Source organism: Canariomyces notabilis (assembly GCF_033297395.1).
Source record: "Canariomyces notabilis strain CBS 508.74 unplaced genomic scaffold N656scaffold_13, whole genome shotgun sequence".
Taxonomy (NCBI): domain Eukaryota; kingdom Fungi; phylum Ascomycota; class Sordariomycetes; order Sordariales; family Chaetomiaceae; genus Canariomyces; species Canariomyces notabilis.
The window spans coordinates 88,304-101,128 of NW_027041835.1; the positions used below are offsets into that span (position 1 = coordinate 88,304).

General features: G+C 52.3%; 3 protein-coding genes across 3 annotated transcripts; all 3 read left to right on the top strand.

Annotated features, from left to right (window-relative positions):
* Window positions 1-654: 654 nt before the first annotated feature.
* On the top strand, window positions 655-1,614 carry N656DRAFT_121305 (uncharacterized protein). Its single transcript, XM_064808553.1, has one exon. It carries the CDS (start codon window positions 861-863, stop codon window positions 1,509-1,511), a length of 651 nt encoding a protein of 216 aa, XP_064669360.1. The 5' UTR covers window positions 655-860; the 3' UTR covers window positions 1,512-1,614.
* A 2,030-nt stretch (window positions 1,615-3,644) lies between these two features.
* N656DRAFT_779891 (uncharacterized protein) lies at window positions 3,645-4,488 on the top strand. Its single transcript, XM_064815270.1, has one exon. It carries the CDS (start codon window positions 3,764-3,766, stop codon window positions 4,100-4,102), a length of 339 nt encoding a protein of 112 aa, XP_064669361.1. The 5' UTR covers window positions 3,645-3,763; the 3' UTR covers window positions 4,103-4,488.
* A 4,040-nt stretch (window positions 4,489-8,528) lies between these two features.
* Window positions 8,529-10,048, top strand: N656DRAFT_710967 (uncharacterized protein; the record flags this gene model as incomplete). The annotated part of the gene is made up of 3 exons (XM_064811713.1): window positions 8,529-8,952; window positions 9,023-9,349; window positions 9,405-10,048. 3 exons carry the CDS (start codon window positions 8,529-8,531, stop codon window positions 10,046-10,048), a joined length of 1,395 nt encoding a protein of 464 aa, XP_064669362.1.
* Window positions 10,049-12,825: the final 2,777 nt, after the last annotated feature.

The window sequence follows — 12,825 nt, forward strand, 5'->3', positions numbered from 1 at the left end:
TAGTCGGTCCCTTCATGCCTGCTGGCGAACCCCTTGAACGCTCCTGGGTCAATATGATCTCCCTCACCTATCCATCGACCCCATGATATTGATGATACAGCACCGCAAATGGTGCTCATCCATCCACTGCAACCGGACTTCCCCACCATAGGACAGCAGCCATTTGTCTCCCTGAGCAAGTGCTAGTTTGTTTGACACCTGTATGTCGACTGGAAGCTCAAAGACGCCACGCCACGCGGCCCGACAACCAGATCAAGGTCAGCAACATTGCCAGGAAGACCGGGCCGGTCCAAGCACTGTCATGTATTGAGCACAATCTCGAGCGGAAGCGACGAGAAGGGTGTAGCACGGAGGTGTATCGGGCCGTTATAGCATCCCACAGTTCAAGGACAGCAAAATACATAGTAATGAAGAGTAAACACCAGGAGAGCTCTTCTGATGTGAACATGCGATAGAGAGTTTAGGATACTCAAACGAGAAATACACAGTGTCCGAGACAGGTAGTCAATCACTAGCATTCCTTCCTGAGACAGAATGCCGAAGCCGCCTGCGTCAATCCCCGACGCGGCTTGAAACTAAGCCCTACGACTGGAGCGCCACAGACCCGGGCCCAATCTGAGGAATCTGAGAACGCACAGAGTTCTGTCTGAACTGTAATACTGTATGGACATAGAGTGCGCTGGTTGGGACGTGTATTGAATTGTTCAAGAATGTACAATACTCCGTATGGACAATACACACGCCTCGTGGAAGGGAGATCGTTGAGATCTTGTACTGTGTAGTGTAGTTGTGTATACCAATTCGCCGTTCAAGGAGAGCGCGGAATGCACAATGAAGGAGAAAAAGGATAAGCGAAGGTGATGGCTTCATGCGCAAGGAGTATTGGAATGGCAAAGGCACAAACCCTTTGCCCCCCTTTTTTGGTGGAACGCTGCACCGGCAGAGAACAAGGTTCGGGAATGTCCGCGTGGCAAACGGCCCGTCTAAGCAGATGGCGCCGATACCAACGGCCCGTTTCCTCCCCTATCCCAGATTGCCGCGTGTGGGGGAAATTGTCGCGCTGTCAGCGCGTTGGGATAGTAGGATGGACACATTGTCGGATGAAAGCTCACCTGTTCCGGAAAATCGGAGTAAGACCCTACTTGGTTTCGCGTATGAGGTATCAGAAGGGACAGAAACGTGGCTCTAGCTTAATTAATTCGCGTGATGGTAGTCGGGGAGACAGAGGTGAGAATCCGGGGTTTGGAGGTCGTTTGCGCTTGTCATGGCCGAGCCCGCCTCCCCTCGCACACCATCGTTCGCAATCATATTGTAGTTCCTGCAGCGCGGTCGGGCATATAGGTACAGTTTGCGGTGAGCTTGGACCACGGTTTGGCCTGCAATCCAGCGTTCCATCAACAGACCCGAAAGCTGCGATGGCCCGCCGCGATGTAACTGCTGGTAGACGGGTTGATATGTGCAAGTGGGCGGGATTTCCGCTGGAGGCTCTTCGCCTATCCCAAATCCCGTGAATCGGTGCTGCCGCTCCTAAATTGAGGAAGAGATATGCGCTAGAGACAAGCGCAGATGTCGATGGCAACGACTGAGACTCACGACGCCGCATCCATAGCACCAGGCCATACGGTCATGATACAAGCCTGTGTGACCAACAGATGCCAAATATAACTGCCGGCGACACGCATCATGATATGGCAATGCCATCTCGCTCGGCTCTGGGATGCATCGCAGCGGAGTTGGGTTGTGCTACTTTAGCAAACTCGAAGTGGGTAATCATCCAATATGTGTGAAGGGTGAAGTTCTGATCCTCACACCATCGGCGATTTTTTTTTTGCGCCACATGCGGCTGCGGGGTCGATGTTTCGATATCTTGTGCGACTCGACATGCGGCAGGTCATTGTCTGCTTGCGCTCGTCCAGATGAACTCGAGATGCAGTCAGTTGGCCAGGCTTCAGGCCATAACGGGCCGATCACCTATTTTGCCAGAATTCCCAATCCGGCGAAAAACGCTTAGCGAAAGCGATTAGACATACCTGTCGTGATACTCTGGCTAAAGGGAGATCAAACACTTATTAGAAAGACGTTGCTCTCCAGTCGGCCCACATGTTATTATTCATTGTGGGACCATGGGCGTCGAGAACGGCCATAGGTATTTTTGTTCTGGCACACCAGTGGACACTGGCGCCTATGTCTTGCTTCGGTTTTCCAGTTTGCCGAGTTGGACGCAGAGTGGTATGGAAGGCTGCGGTGCACGAAATTTGAGCTGGGATGATTTATCGCTGTGTAACAAGCCTCAGTTGCATTGCAGTGACGCATTGCTCGAAACAAACCCAACTGACAGCGGTAAGAGAGAGGGATGTCGGTTCCGCTTACCCTAGAGTACCAACCTTTGGAGCTGGAAGTTGATCCGAAGAGCCGAAACCGGGGTGGGTAGTTATTCCACGCTTGCTTTTTCAAGGACATGCAGAGAATGCAGTCATATAATTATGTACTGTGGTAGGTATGTAGACTGTTGGAGGGTTTGATAGGTGGGATGGCAAGCTGCTTCAAGTTAGTTTTTGGCCAGTGTTTCTGGAAGCGAACCGGGTGCAACTCTGCAAAGACCTTGAAGCAACGGCTCCCTTGTTCCGCCACGAAATATTTCACTGCGTAATCACAGATTAGATGACTTTCATCAGCCTATCGCGTGTTGTCATCTTCTACGGAGTACTCCTTTTCCTTTCGGTCTTTTCTTCGCTATCCTCTTGTCCTCCCTGTCAGACATTCCGTGATATATTGTAGGAGCTGTCCCAGGGTACAGTACGAAATCTCAGAGTATGGTTGAAATCGAGAAGTTTGACGACGACTTCTGGATACGGTTCATCCGTAATCTATCCAAGACCGACCTGAGAACAGCCATGATGGGCTAGAATGAAAGGCTACTTGGGGCTTGCCAAAATGCCCTAGTTCAGCCTAGGTACCTCTAATAACCGGGCTGACACTCGGGAAGACTGTTGCACGGTTGCACCATCTTTTGCCTCGACCAGATCGTACGCTCATGTGGTAAGGATGAAGGCCAAGCTGATTGACGGACTGTGGAGGTCAAAGCAGAGAGATTTTTCGTTTACTGTACAGTACGTATGTATTACACATGGGTACCTACCTTTCAGTTGATATGTAGTGCCTTTGTTAAAGTTTGTTTAGACCCTTCGACCTGTATAGATTACTAGTAGGGCGGAAGGGAATTCAAAAACCCCTACGGAGGTATTGTACTCCGTACCATACACACTTCAAGTGTAACGCTAAGCGTTACCGTATCGACTGTAGTATGTACTGTACTGTATACATACAGTAGTTGGCAGCCACCTCACACATCGTGCCAGCCCTCCATCTGTCAGTAAAAACAAAAAGACAGAGCGGCCATTCCTAAGAAGAAAGAGGAGGACATCCTCAATCTACAGCATGTTTTTTAGGTTCTTGCCTTTGCTGAGATACTGTTAACTTTACACTTGCATTCCAGTCGGTGTTTGATCACCCAATGCCTGGCGGTCTTGAAAGGGGAGAATCATGACACTGTGTGATGTAAGAACCCCACGGTGCCCGGCATGGACTGGAATCCTTGGGCAGATCAGTCTCTGATCGACCGGATCCTTCCTCGCAAGGCGAACGCGCATTGTGCACTAGGAACCAGGTCATTCCATGTTAGCGTGATTTCCGCCTCTTCATCAGGTTGCACCTCGAGCATGGCGATCCTGGGGATCTCTAGAATGACAGATCCCTTCGTCAGATGTGGGCATGGCCCGGGCTGGGGTTTTGCTGCCGCATCGGACCGCCCTTCGGCTGGTCCAGTGCACTGGGCGAGTTTGAGCCCACGTGGGAACTCTGGATCTCAACGGCTGCTCAACGGAACACTGCCGCGATGCCTGCCTATCTAACCTATCTTACCTTCAAAGACCAGCATTCATACCGGTATGTACCGTTACGGCGTCCTTTGTCCCGGAATATGGCTGACCGGCCCTTACCGGTATTTTCTGCAGTCAATGTAGGTTCATACGATGCAACTCAGGGCAATTTCCCGGGAAAAGAAGCCCCAAGACTAACAAGTCCAATTAAGCATAGTACCTAATGAGGATCGAGGGCGAGGGCAGTGGACATGCATGCATGATCGCGGAGCGGGGATCGGGTGGCTTGAAGCACGACATTTTGAAGTCCAGCCGGCATTTTCCCAGGCTGCTGGTTTATTGCTGAGAAATGGCGGGCATTTCACGCTGCATGCCAAATAGCCAATATCAAACATGCATCCATGATACCTACAGTGTGGTGAACCACTGCAGCTAGGACAATGGACTGAGGAAATGAAGGGGTCAGTACCGAGCCAATGCCCGGATTTCTTGCTCACTACGAAGTAGATGCGACCATGATCAGCTTCTCATCCGGCGTTTCTTACCTTTTAGTCTGTATACAAGTTGACCTCCCAGGGTCGAGTCTATGCAAGGTACCCGACACTAGCACACGTCGGAGCAACCTGGTTTGGTGGCCGGAGGATTGCTCGCTGGGAGTAAATGCGTGACAGCGCTGACACCGCATTGGCAGTTACACCTCCTTCCTGCTTCCATGCTCGGCTTCAACTGCCCAGCTTGATGTCAGATTCGTTCTCGAAGCTCTCAGCCGCAGCCCTTGAACCTACTTTGGCTTCGAGCCCTTTCTTGGCGGGAGAATGAGGGGGGTGCCGGAATCTCCCCGGATGTCTTCGTATCACAATTGGACATCTTGTGGTAAGTTACACTATGTAGTAAGTAACTGTGGGAACGAAGCCGACACTCCAAAAGGCAACACCTACAAAAGACAAATTCCAGAGCAGTGATTGGTAAATTGACCAAGCGCTTGACCATAAATTGCTAATATTTGCATTATGGAATCGCTACCGTCAGGTAATTACCTCAGTAATGCTTAGGGGTTGCACCCCATTTCTATAAGCCAGTATTATTCGGGTGGGGAAAATCTCAAAAGTTTGCCGCAGCTCTCACAAGTGGCTTGTATCGTGAACTGTTTTGTTGCTAGGAAGCCGCAAACCTGGCGAGCGGTTGACCCACCTCATCGGCACTACAACCGCGTTGCAATTGCCTTCTAGATGGCTTAAGCTAGGCAAGCGATTGCCCTTTCCATACGATTCGACTTTTTCCAGCCGTTGAGCATTTTCAAGCCGCTTACTGCTCGCTGCCGCGGTCAAGCTGAACAAAGCCGCTTATCTAGTATGCGGTAAACTTTCCGCAGATAGGAATGGGCTTGCACCGCTAAGTGTACTGTACTTGGCACCTTCGTACATTCATACAGTATGTAGGATTCGTAAGTTACTGTACTGTTTTTACCTGCTCAAGGTATTTGTACTCCCACAAGTCCTGTACTGTACCTTACGTATCATACATTAGTACCTTAATTCTTGACAGGTTACATTTATTACACATTTCGGCCATGATTAGCGAAGATGCCCAAACGCCGCAACCAATATCTGTCGTCAGCAACGCAACGCTACCTGACGCAAGGCGGCGGAGTTGCTGATGCCTGTCTGGTACCAAATTCTATGGGCTACCTTGAGAAGGCAAGATGGGCCCGGTGGATATCATTGTTGCGCTTATCCATCCTTGCGACGCGGGTTGCTGTCCATGCCTTTTACAGTACACGTGTACGAAGTAATCCGAGGCTTCTTGATCGCCCTCCATCCGCATTCCTCAGAGGTCCCCAAGATCGGATCTTGCTCATGGGGTCGTTCCCGTCCGGATACCACCCCGCTGCGCATGAACGGCTGCCAACCCTGGACGAGGATACTACCCACATTCTTTGGGCCCCTGCCTGGCATCGAAGCAACAAAGAAGTTTAACTCCAAGGGGACCAGGCAGCGTCAGTCAAGCCAACGCGCTACCGTGGTATGGATGTATGCTGACAACATTTTCCCAGCCTGGATTTGACCAAGTATAGCCGGCCAAAATCCCACGCAACGCAGTATGGCGTGTCTTCCTGACTAGCCAGCAACCGTCAAACCTCAGGTACCTCAGGTAGGCCTAGAGGTACGATTGGATACACTAACGTTACCCTGCTGCCCCGGCTGTTGTTGGGGGCTTTGCCGAGGACTTTTCATGGAAGAATGGGTCATTCTCACAGAGCTATGAAAGGGTGAATAGGCAAGCGCCTGCCTATTGCCACAAAATTCCTGATCGTTTAATCGTCAGGGCCAGTCTCGTCAGGATCTTCTTCGTGGAAGCCGTGAGAGTAGATCCTCTCTTCTTTCCGAAGAGGCAAATGCTGGAAACGGTGTTTCAGCCTTCAAAGGATAAATTTACCCCTTGCCTCCTTGACAGTTAACAGCCATTTTTCCAAGTTAGCCTCGGGGTTCTGGCCTCGCATGGAAGTAGCTCGATACGAAGCCGATTAAGCCTTGACTCGAACAAAAGTTTTATTCTCCGTTTTTGCTATCTATGAAAGACAACAGGCGCCTAATCATATCAGTGGCTGTCCTAGGTGTACCATACCTTCCATGTCCGGCTGTCAGTCATTGTGTCTCCGGCCGTTGCTTCCTAGGAGCCGAATAAAGGGCGAACCAGAGGAAAGCGCAGCCTTTAATTTAATATGTTTGGCCCTGAAGTTTTCCCTTAATTGATGCGACCGTCATTGTCTTTGCATGGTCTTGCCACCCCTGCACTCGATCGAGTTGTCGCGCTGTCAGTATAAGCGACATCATTCTTGTATGACTATTCCAGATTCTCATCACCTTTGCTGTCTCGCCGCTCTGCGGACTCGCTGCCACATAACCGTCGACAAAGAGAGACATCATCGTCCTGCATGCATTCAGCATCTGGGACCCGTGTTTGACACCAGACGGTTTCCTGCCCAACCAACCGCATCCTCGGGCCCTCAACCCAGCGCCAACCATCCGTCGCATTGCGAAAAGGCCCAGCCAGCCAGTGGAGAGAGGAGAAGAAAAAAAGAAAGGGCCTCGGGGTTAACGAAAAGGCAATACTGTACATACCTCTTGCGTGGTCTTATCCTCCGTCCAATTTTCATGGACAGAGCATAGCATCCAGGAGAAGTGTGCCTGTCACTCATAGCACGTCAAAGCCCGAGACTCATTCGAGGTGACACCGTCGCCACGCCGCTCGTTAATCCAGTTTTGTACCGATATCTTACAAGGTCGACAACGAGAAAAACACGGAGAGTCTATCAGCTGAATGGCCGGTGTCTCTTCGTCGTTCTCTTAATCGTCGCATGTGCCGAAGCACTCCTTGAGCTCATCGATGCCGACTCATCTCATCTCGCGCGCTCTGCCTGGGAGAGAACTCTGATGCAGCCTACCGAGTCTGAGCAGACTTCCTTTAATTAGATAAGGGTGAGCGCTCACCAGCGCGGCTCCTAGGCGCTGCTAGCGAGCCGTCTTTTAATCCCGCCCAACCAAGCCGTGGGTGACACACACCCCCTTTACTGCCTCTGGGGACGTCCTGCACCGGCCATACCTCGCTACAAGCTCGAGCAGGTTAGCAAGCTCTTCACACGCACGACTTCTCGCTCCCGTCGGGTCCGATCTCGAAGTTGTCAACAGCGTTGAACGCACCTCAAAGGCTAAGACTGCCGGAAGGTCGCATAGGGACTTCCAAAAACAGTAACTGCGGGAGTTCCCTGCCTGGTCGCCTTCAACTCGAGCAATTCTCAGGTTCCAAAAAACTGGGGTGCAAGCCGCCTCTTCACCGCGGCTGCAAACTCCGTCCGGTACCATTCCAGCCAGCTCTTGGTTCGTTTTGTTCGTGCGCTGCAGGAATCTCTCCACACTGCACTGGAACACTGCTCGATCAGCCTGCTTAGCACCCCTCCTCGCCCTCAGACGCCCACTCACAGATTATACGCACGCGTGCACTCGCCCCATGTCCCTCTGAAGTGCACACACAGCTATAGCTATACTCGGCGTTGCATATAGCCCGAGCTCCTGCTGCCGTGCCAGCCCTTGCAGACAGCTGCCGTTGCCGCTGGTGTTGCCTGCCAGGTCCAGTCGGTCCAGTCAGAACCGAAAGGGGTGTGTGTATTTAGTCGCCAGTCACATTGCTTGGATTCCCCTTGCCCCAGGTGCCGCGAACCGCAAGGTCACCATCGCCATTGGCTCGCCCGCCGCTCGCTACCTGTCCACTGACCCGTCTCTCTGTCGCCTCGAAGGCTCCGCCTTGCCCTTTGGTTAGCACCATATCTGACCAAGGCGCCCGCAAGCTCTCCCTCTTTGGGTCTCTGGCCGCAAGCTAGTTTGCAGCAGATCGGTCCCATCTCCAGCTCGAGGAATGCCGACGCTAAACCTTAATCTATGCCATAAGAGCCCCTGGTCCATCATCGGCATCGAATGTTGTGAGAATAACTCTTCATAATCGCATACCTGGGACATTGTCAAGCAGAGATCCCGGACCCGCAGTAATAGTCCCATTACCCGCTTGCCACCACTCGCTTCAGTCCGCGGCGCCCAGCTCGTGCCCCGGTACCATCTTGTTCCTCTCGGGTCGGCAGCCAGATAGTCCTCTTACATGGCAGTTGTTGCCCCGCCACCCCCGAAATCGACTCTGGACCCTTGGAAATCTGGCGGCTCGGCTATATATCCTGCTGCATCACGAACAGAGCTCATGACAGACATAATGTCATACCAATATCCCCCGCCGCCTCAAAACGGCGCCGAGATGGACATGCCGCCCTCGGGTTACTTGCCTAGCTATTCTGTCCCGTCGCACGCGTCAGGAATGGATTCGAGCATCCCGTCGAGGGAGCGTTCAGACTCGTTCTCGAGGTCGATGAAGTTGAAACCCTCCATATCGACGACAGCTGGTGGCGCGCACTCCCAGACCCAAGCACCACAGCCCCCAACACCGCAACAATCGATAGCGTCCGGGCAGGATCCCGCTGGAGAGAGAAGAAGAAACAAGTTGGGTTACCACCGGACGTCGGTTGCATGCGGTAAGCATCCACTCACAGCTTGACACGACTCGGTTCTCCGGGGCTGTCCTTTGGTGCTGACTTGTCAAAGGCCACTGCCGTCGTCGAAAGATTAGGTGTGTTCCATCGCAAAACGACGTCCAGGGACGCTGCATAAACTGTATCCGCCTCAAAAAAGAGTGCAGCTTCTATCCCGTAGATCAACAACCGCCAATGGACACCAGGCAGAAGTCAGCCTCGAGGTCCTCTGTCGGCCCAAAGATCGCCTCCGCTTCTTCGTCGCCGGCCATGCAGACTGGAATCCCATCAGACATTCATGGGCAGCAGCCCTATCCTCAACTAACGATGCCATCCATCCAGAACATGCCCCCGCCGATGAAGCCCTCAGGGACTGAAAGCTATCCTCCTGACTCCAAACGTAAGTGCGATCTTCCCGCCGAGAGAGAGAGGTACGTCTGCTGAGCATTCCAAAGTGCCTTCGAGTGCGCCCAGCTCTCGTGCCTACGAATATGGACACCATGGGTTGCCGAATTGGATGTCGGCGGACGCCAGCCCGAGCTCTTCCAAGCCGAGCGACCTGAACGCAAGTTGGCGGTCGTATCCGACCGATTCTCCAATCACTCCCGCCTTCTCCCCCTACACACCGCACGCGCCGCCGCCCTCGGCTACCTGGTCGGCTTCGGTGGGTTCCGAGTCATCATCGCGGGATGAAATTGCTTGGTCCTCATACCCAGCGCCCCCTGCTCGATCCTTGTCGTTCGGGGCCGAGAGCATGACGAGTCAGCAGCAATATCCTTCAATGTCGCAGGTCAGCAGCCACTCGAGCCGCGCCTATGATCGCAAGTCGAGCTCCGTGTCGGACATGTATCCGCCGCCGGTCGCGACGACAATTCCCGGCATTGAAACTGTGCCCGGCACCACTCTTGAGCAGAACGTCTCTCTTTCGGCGGGAGCGGTCCCTCCTTCTAGCTATGCACCTTGGCAGCAATCGTATTCGTACTCGAAACCCGCAGAAAGTTCCGGAGGATGGTATGGAGACACAGGAACCCACCAGCACCTTGGCTCAGGGGATCAGCACTCGTATGGACATACACATTCTGGGTATTATGGGCGATAATCGAATAGGGCACCTGTCGTGCGTCCAGCGCATCCATACATCAGCTCAATGTCGATTTGCAAGCAGCGTACTCAGAGCCGGGTAATTTGATTGCAACGGTTGGATTTTCGATGGCCGTCTAGACCTAAGGGAGCGGTGCGAGTTCAGAGGCCGTGGGTATCGATCGCCCTATTTTCGACTTATAGGCAGAGCCGATCCCCAAGCAATGCCCGTCTTTGCGTTGTTGCGCAGGAAGCTCAAACCGCCGGCGTGATCAGCGAGAAATGTACGACGCAAGGTTGCCAATTGGGAAGGCGAGCCTGAGCGCAGCGTCGCCCGTGTGCCGAAACTGGCAATTTGCGACACAAGGCGCAACAGTTGAGACCGACCTCGGTAGCACCCTTGTATACGGCTAACTGCAGCTTAGCGAGTGAGGACGAGTACCCCGACAGAAAATGCTTGTTCCTACCTCATAAAATAAGCAGACAACCGGAAGATTCCACAACGCCTCAGAAAAATTGTCAGCGACGGCAAGGTCTGAAATGTGATGTCGACGGCGAAAGCCAAGATTGGACCCGTTAACGTCATTGGCGGCGACGCAGGAATACAGGCGGGTTGAGGAAATTTAAGCGACGACATTGACTACTGGCCGAGCTTCCGCTCTGTTTAAGAGGACGGATGATGGAACAGACTAAATATTTGGCGGGCGGGGTGATGGGCTGCAGTTGTGCTCACAACACGGCAAAGCTAAGGTTAGCCGGGTGACGGCATGAAAAGTTTAATGACCTTCCCTCATTCTTTCATTTATTTTATCATCCTGTTCCCGCTCCACACTCTCGGCTTCTTCTTACTTTTGTCAGTTTGAGATTCAGGGCTTGGCTTGGACATCTAAATCGGTTATTACAATTGCATCGGGGCTTTGATGAGGTTTAAACTAGACGGACGGGGACGGGCCGGTACGGTACGGCGCGGCACGGCACGGCACCGGGAGACCGACAGGGTATCCACAATTCGGAAGACCGATGGGGTATCCACCTTTCACGCCGGCAGACGGTGCTAGGTTGCTATCGACCAGGGTAATTTGCGGCTTACGGGAGAACAATCATATAATGGCGATCAGCAACACTGGCACCAGCGATCGATCGAGCTTACTGCCTACCTTGACTAAGGCCTAGTTGGTAAAGTTGCCCGAGTTCGGATTCTTGGAGACACAGGACGGACAGGTTGTATACGGACCTGGCGGGATAGAATGCGAAACAGGCTTACGGATTTGGGGGCGGTAAAATGAATACATTGGCGGCATTTTCTGTTATCTCCTCGCTGCTCTCTTCATACTGCTTCTTTCTTCCCGTTTCTTGCCTTTGGTGCTTTTCGGCAGGTTAAGGTTGATGTCATCTTGGGTGGGGGGAATCATGGCGGGAGAAAAAATGCGTTTGATATTGGGTTTTAATTTTGCTATCTCATCTCGCCTTCTCTCATGGCATCTGTTGTGTATTGGCTTGTACTATCACCTGCATTCACACGTCTAGTGTTTATCAATCTCAGTGGATCGTAGGATATATAGCTGGCAGTGTAAAGGTAGAAAGCGTGGGGGAGGAAGGGAGGCTTGTACTGCGTACACACCATTACAATGTATTCTGCTTAGGATTGTCGAGTATCATACTGCCGCGAGCTAAAGTCCCCTCCTATGAACGCTTTCTCGTGGCTTCTGAATATCAGTTACTTTCTGGCCGAGAGTGTATTGCACGCCGAGGCTGACTAGATGCGCGCACCACTCGCTGGCCATACTAGTGATACCGCAACCTAGTGAGATGACTACGTCGGGAGCGGTCTGAGATGACCGTGGCAAGTCCTATGGTATTGTGGAAACACTAATCCGAACGAAACGAAGAGAATCCAGGTGGCTATACAATCAGATATGTGAATCGGATCCGGCACCGAGACTGCTGAGTGCCCTCGTCAACGGTACCTACCTGATCTATCTTATGGTCCACGAAATTGATGTTGATGCTATGAAATTGTCAGAGCATCGTGTCACAAACAGGGCAAGCCTTACGCTGGACGAACCACATTTAGCTGCCCCGCATGACGATGATCCCGTCTTCTGGTAGTGTGCACTATATATGCACCCCAGACTGCGCCTGATACATCAGAACCACGTTCCCGTCCTCGGTAACTCCCATCGTTCTTGTATGTAGGTGATGATGTACACCAAGTTAAGGTAGTGTAAGTGCCAGTGAAACGGTAACCCCCACATCACATTCTCCGCATAATCCATCAGCATCACCATCTCCGCCCCGTTCTCCGCATGCATGTATGCAACTGCTGGTGTAAGCTGGTGTAAGTGTACATGTATTTGCCGCACCACACACACGACGCCTCTATACACTTAAGGCTACCATGTACTGGCATGGAACTCAATAAGTGCTGACGTATCAAACATATAGATACCATCCCCAACTAAGTCCGTGCCCAGCCAGCTGACCCAACCCCCGAGCCGTCCCTGCATAGTGCAGACGATACTTATTTGAGGTTTGACGTTGCTGTCAGCACATCCCACTAATATGCAATATTCGCGTGGACTGCAGTGATACCCCAAGGGTCTTGAAACAGAGTACTAGATATATACCTGATGAGCCTTATAGTTGTCTTCCTTGCCTAGCTTCCGAACAAGAAGCGCCGGCCTCTCGGCGAACCGTTATCACTAGTTGGTACTACTACTGTAGGGTATGTAATTACGTGCGTAGCGAGCGAGCGTGCGCTGCCACTGACCGGCAGCGGTTCATGCCGGCAAGCAA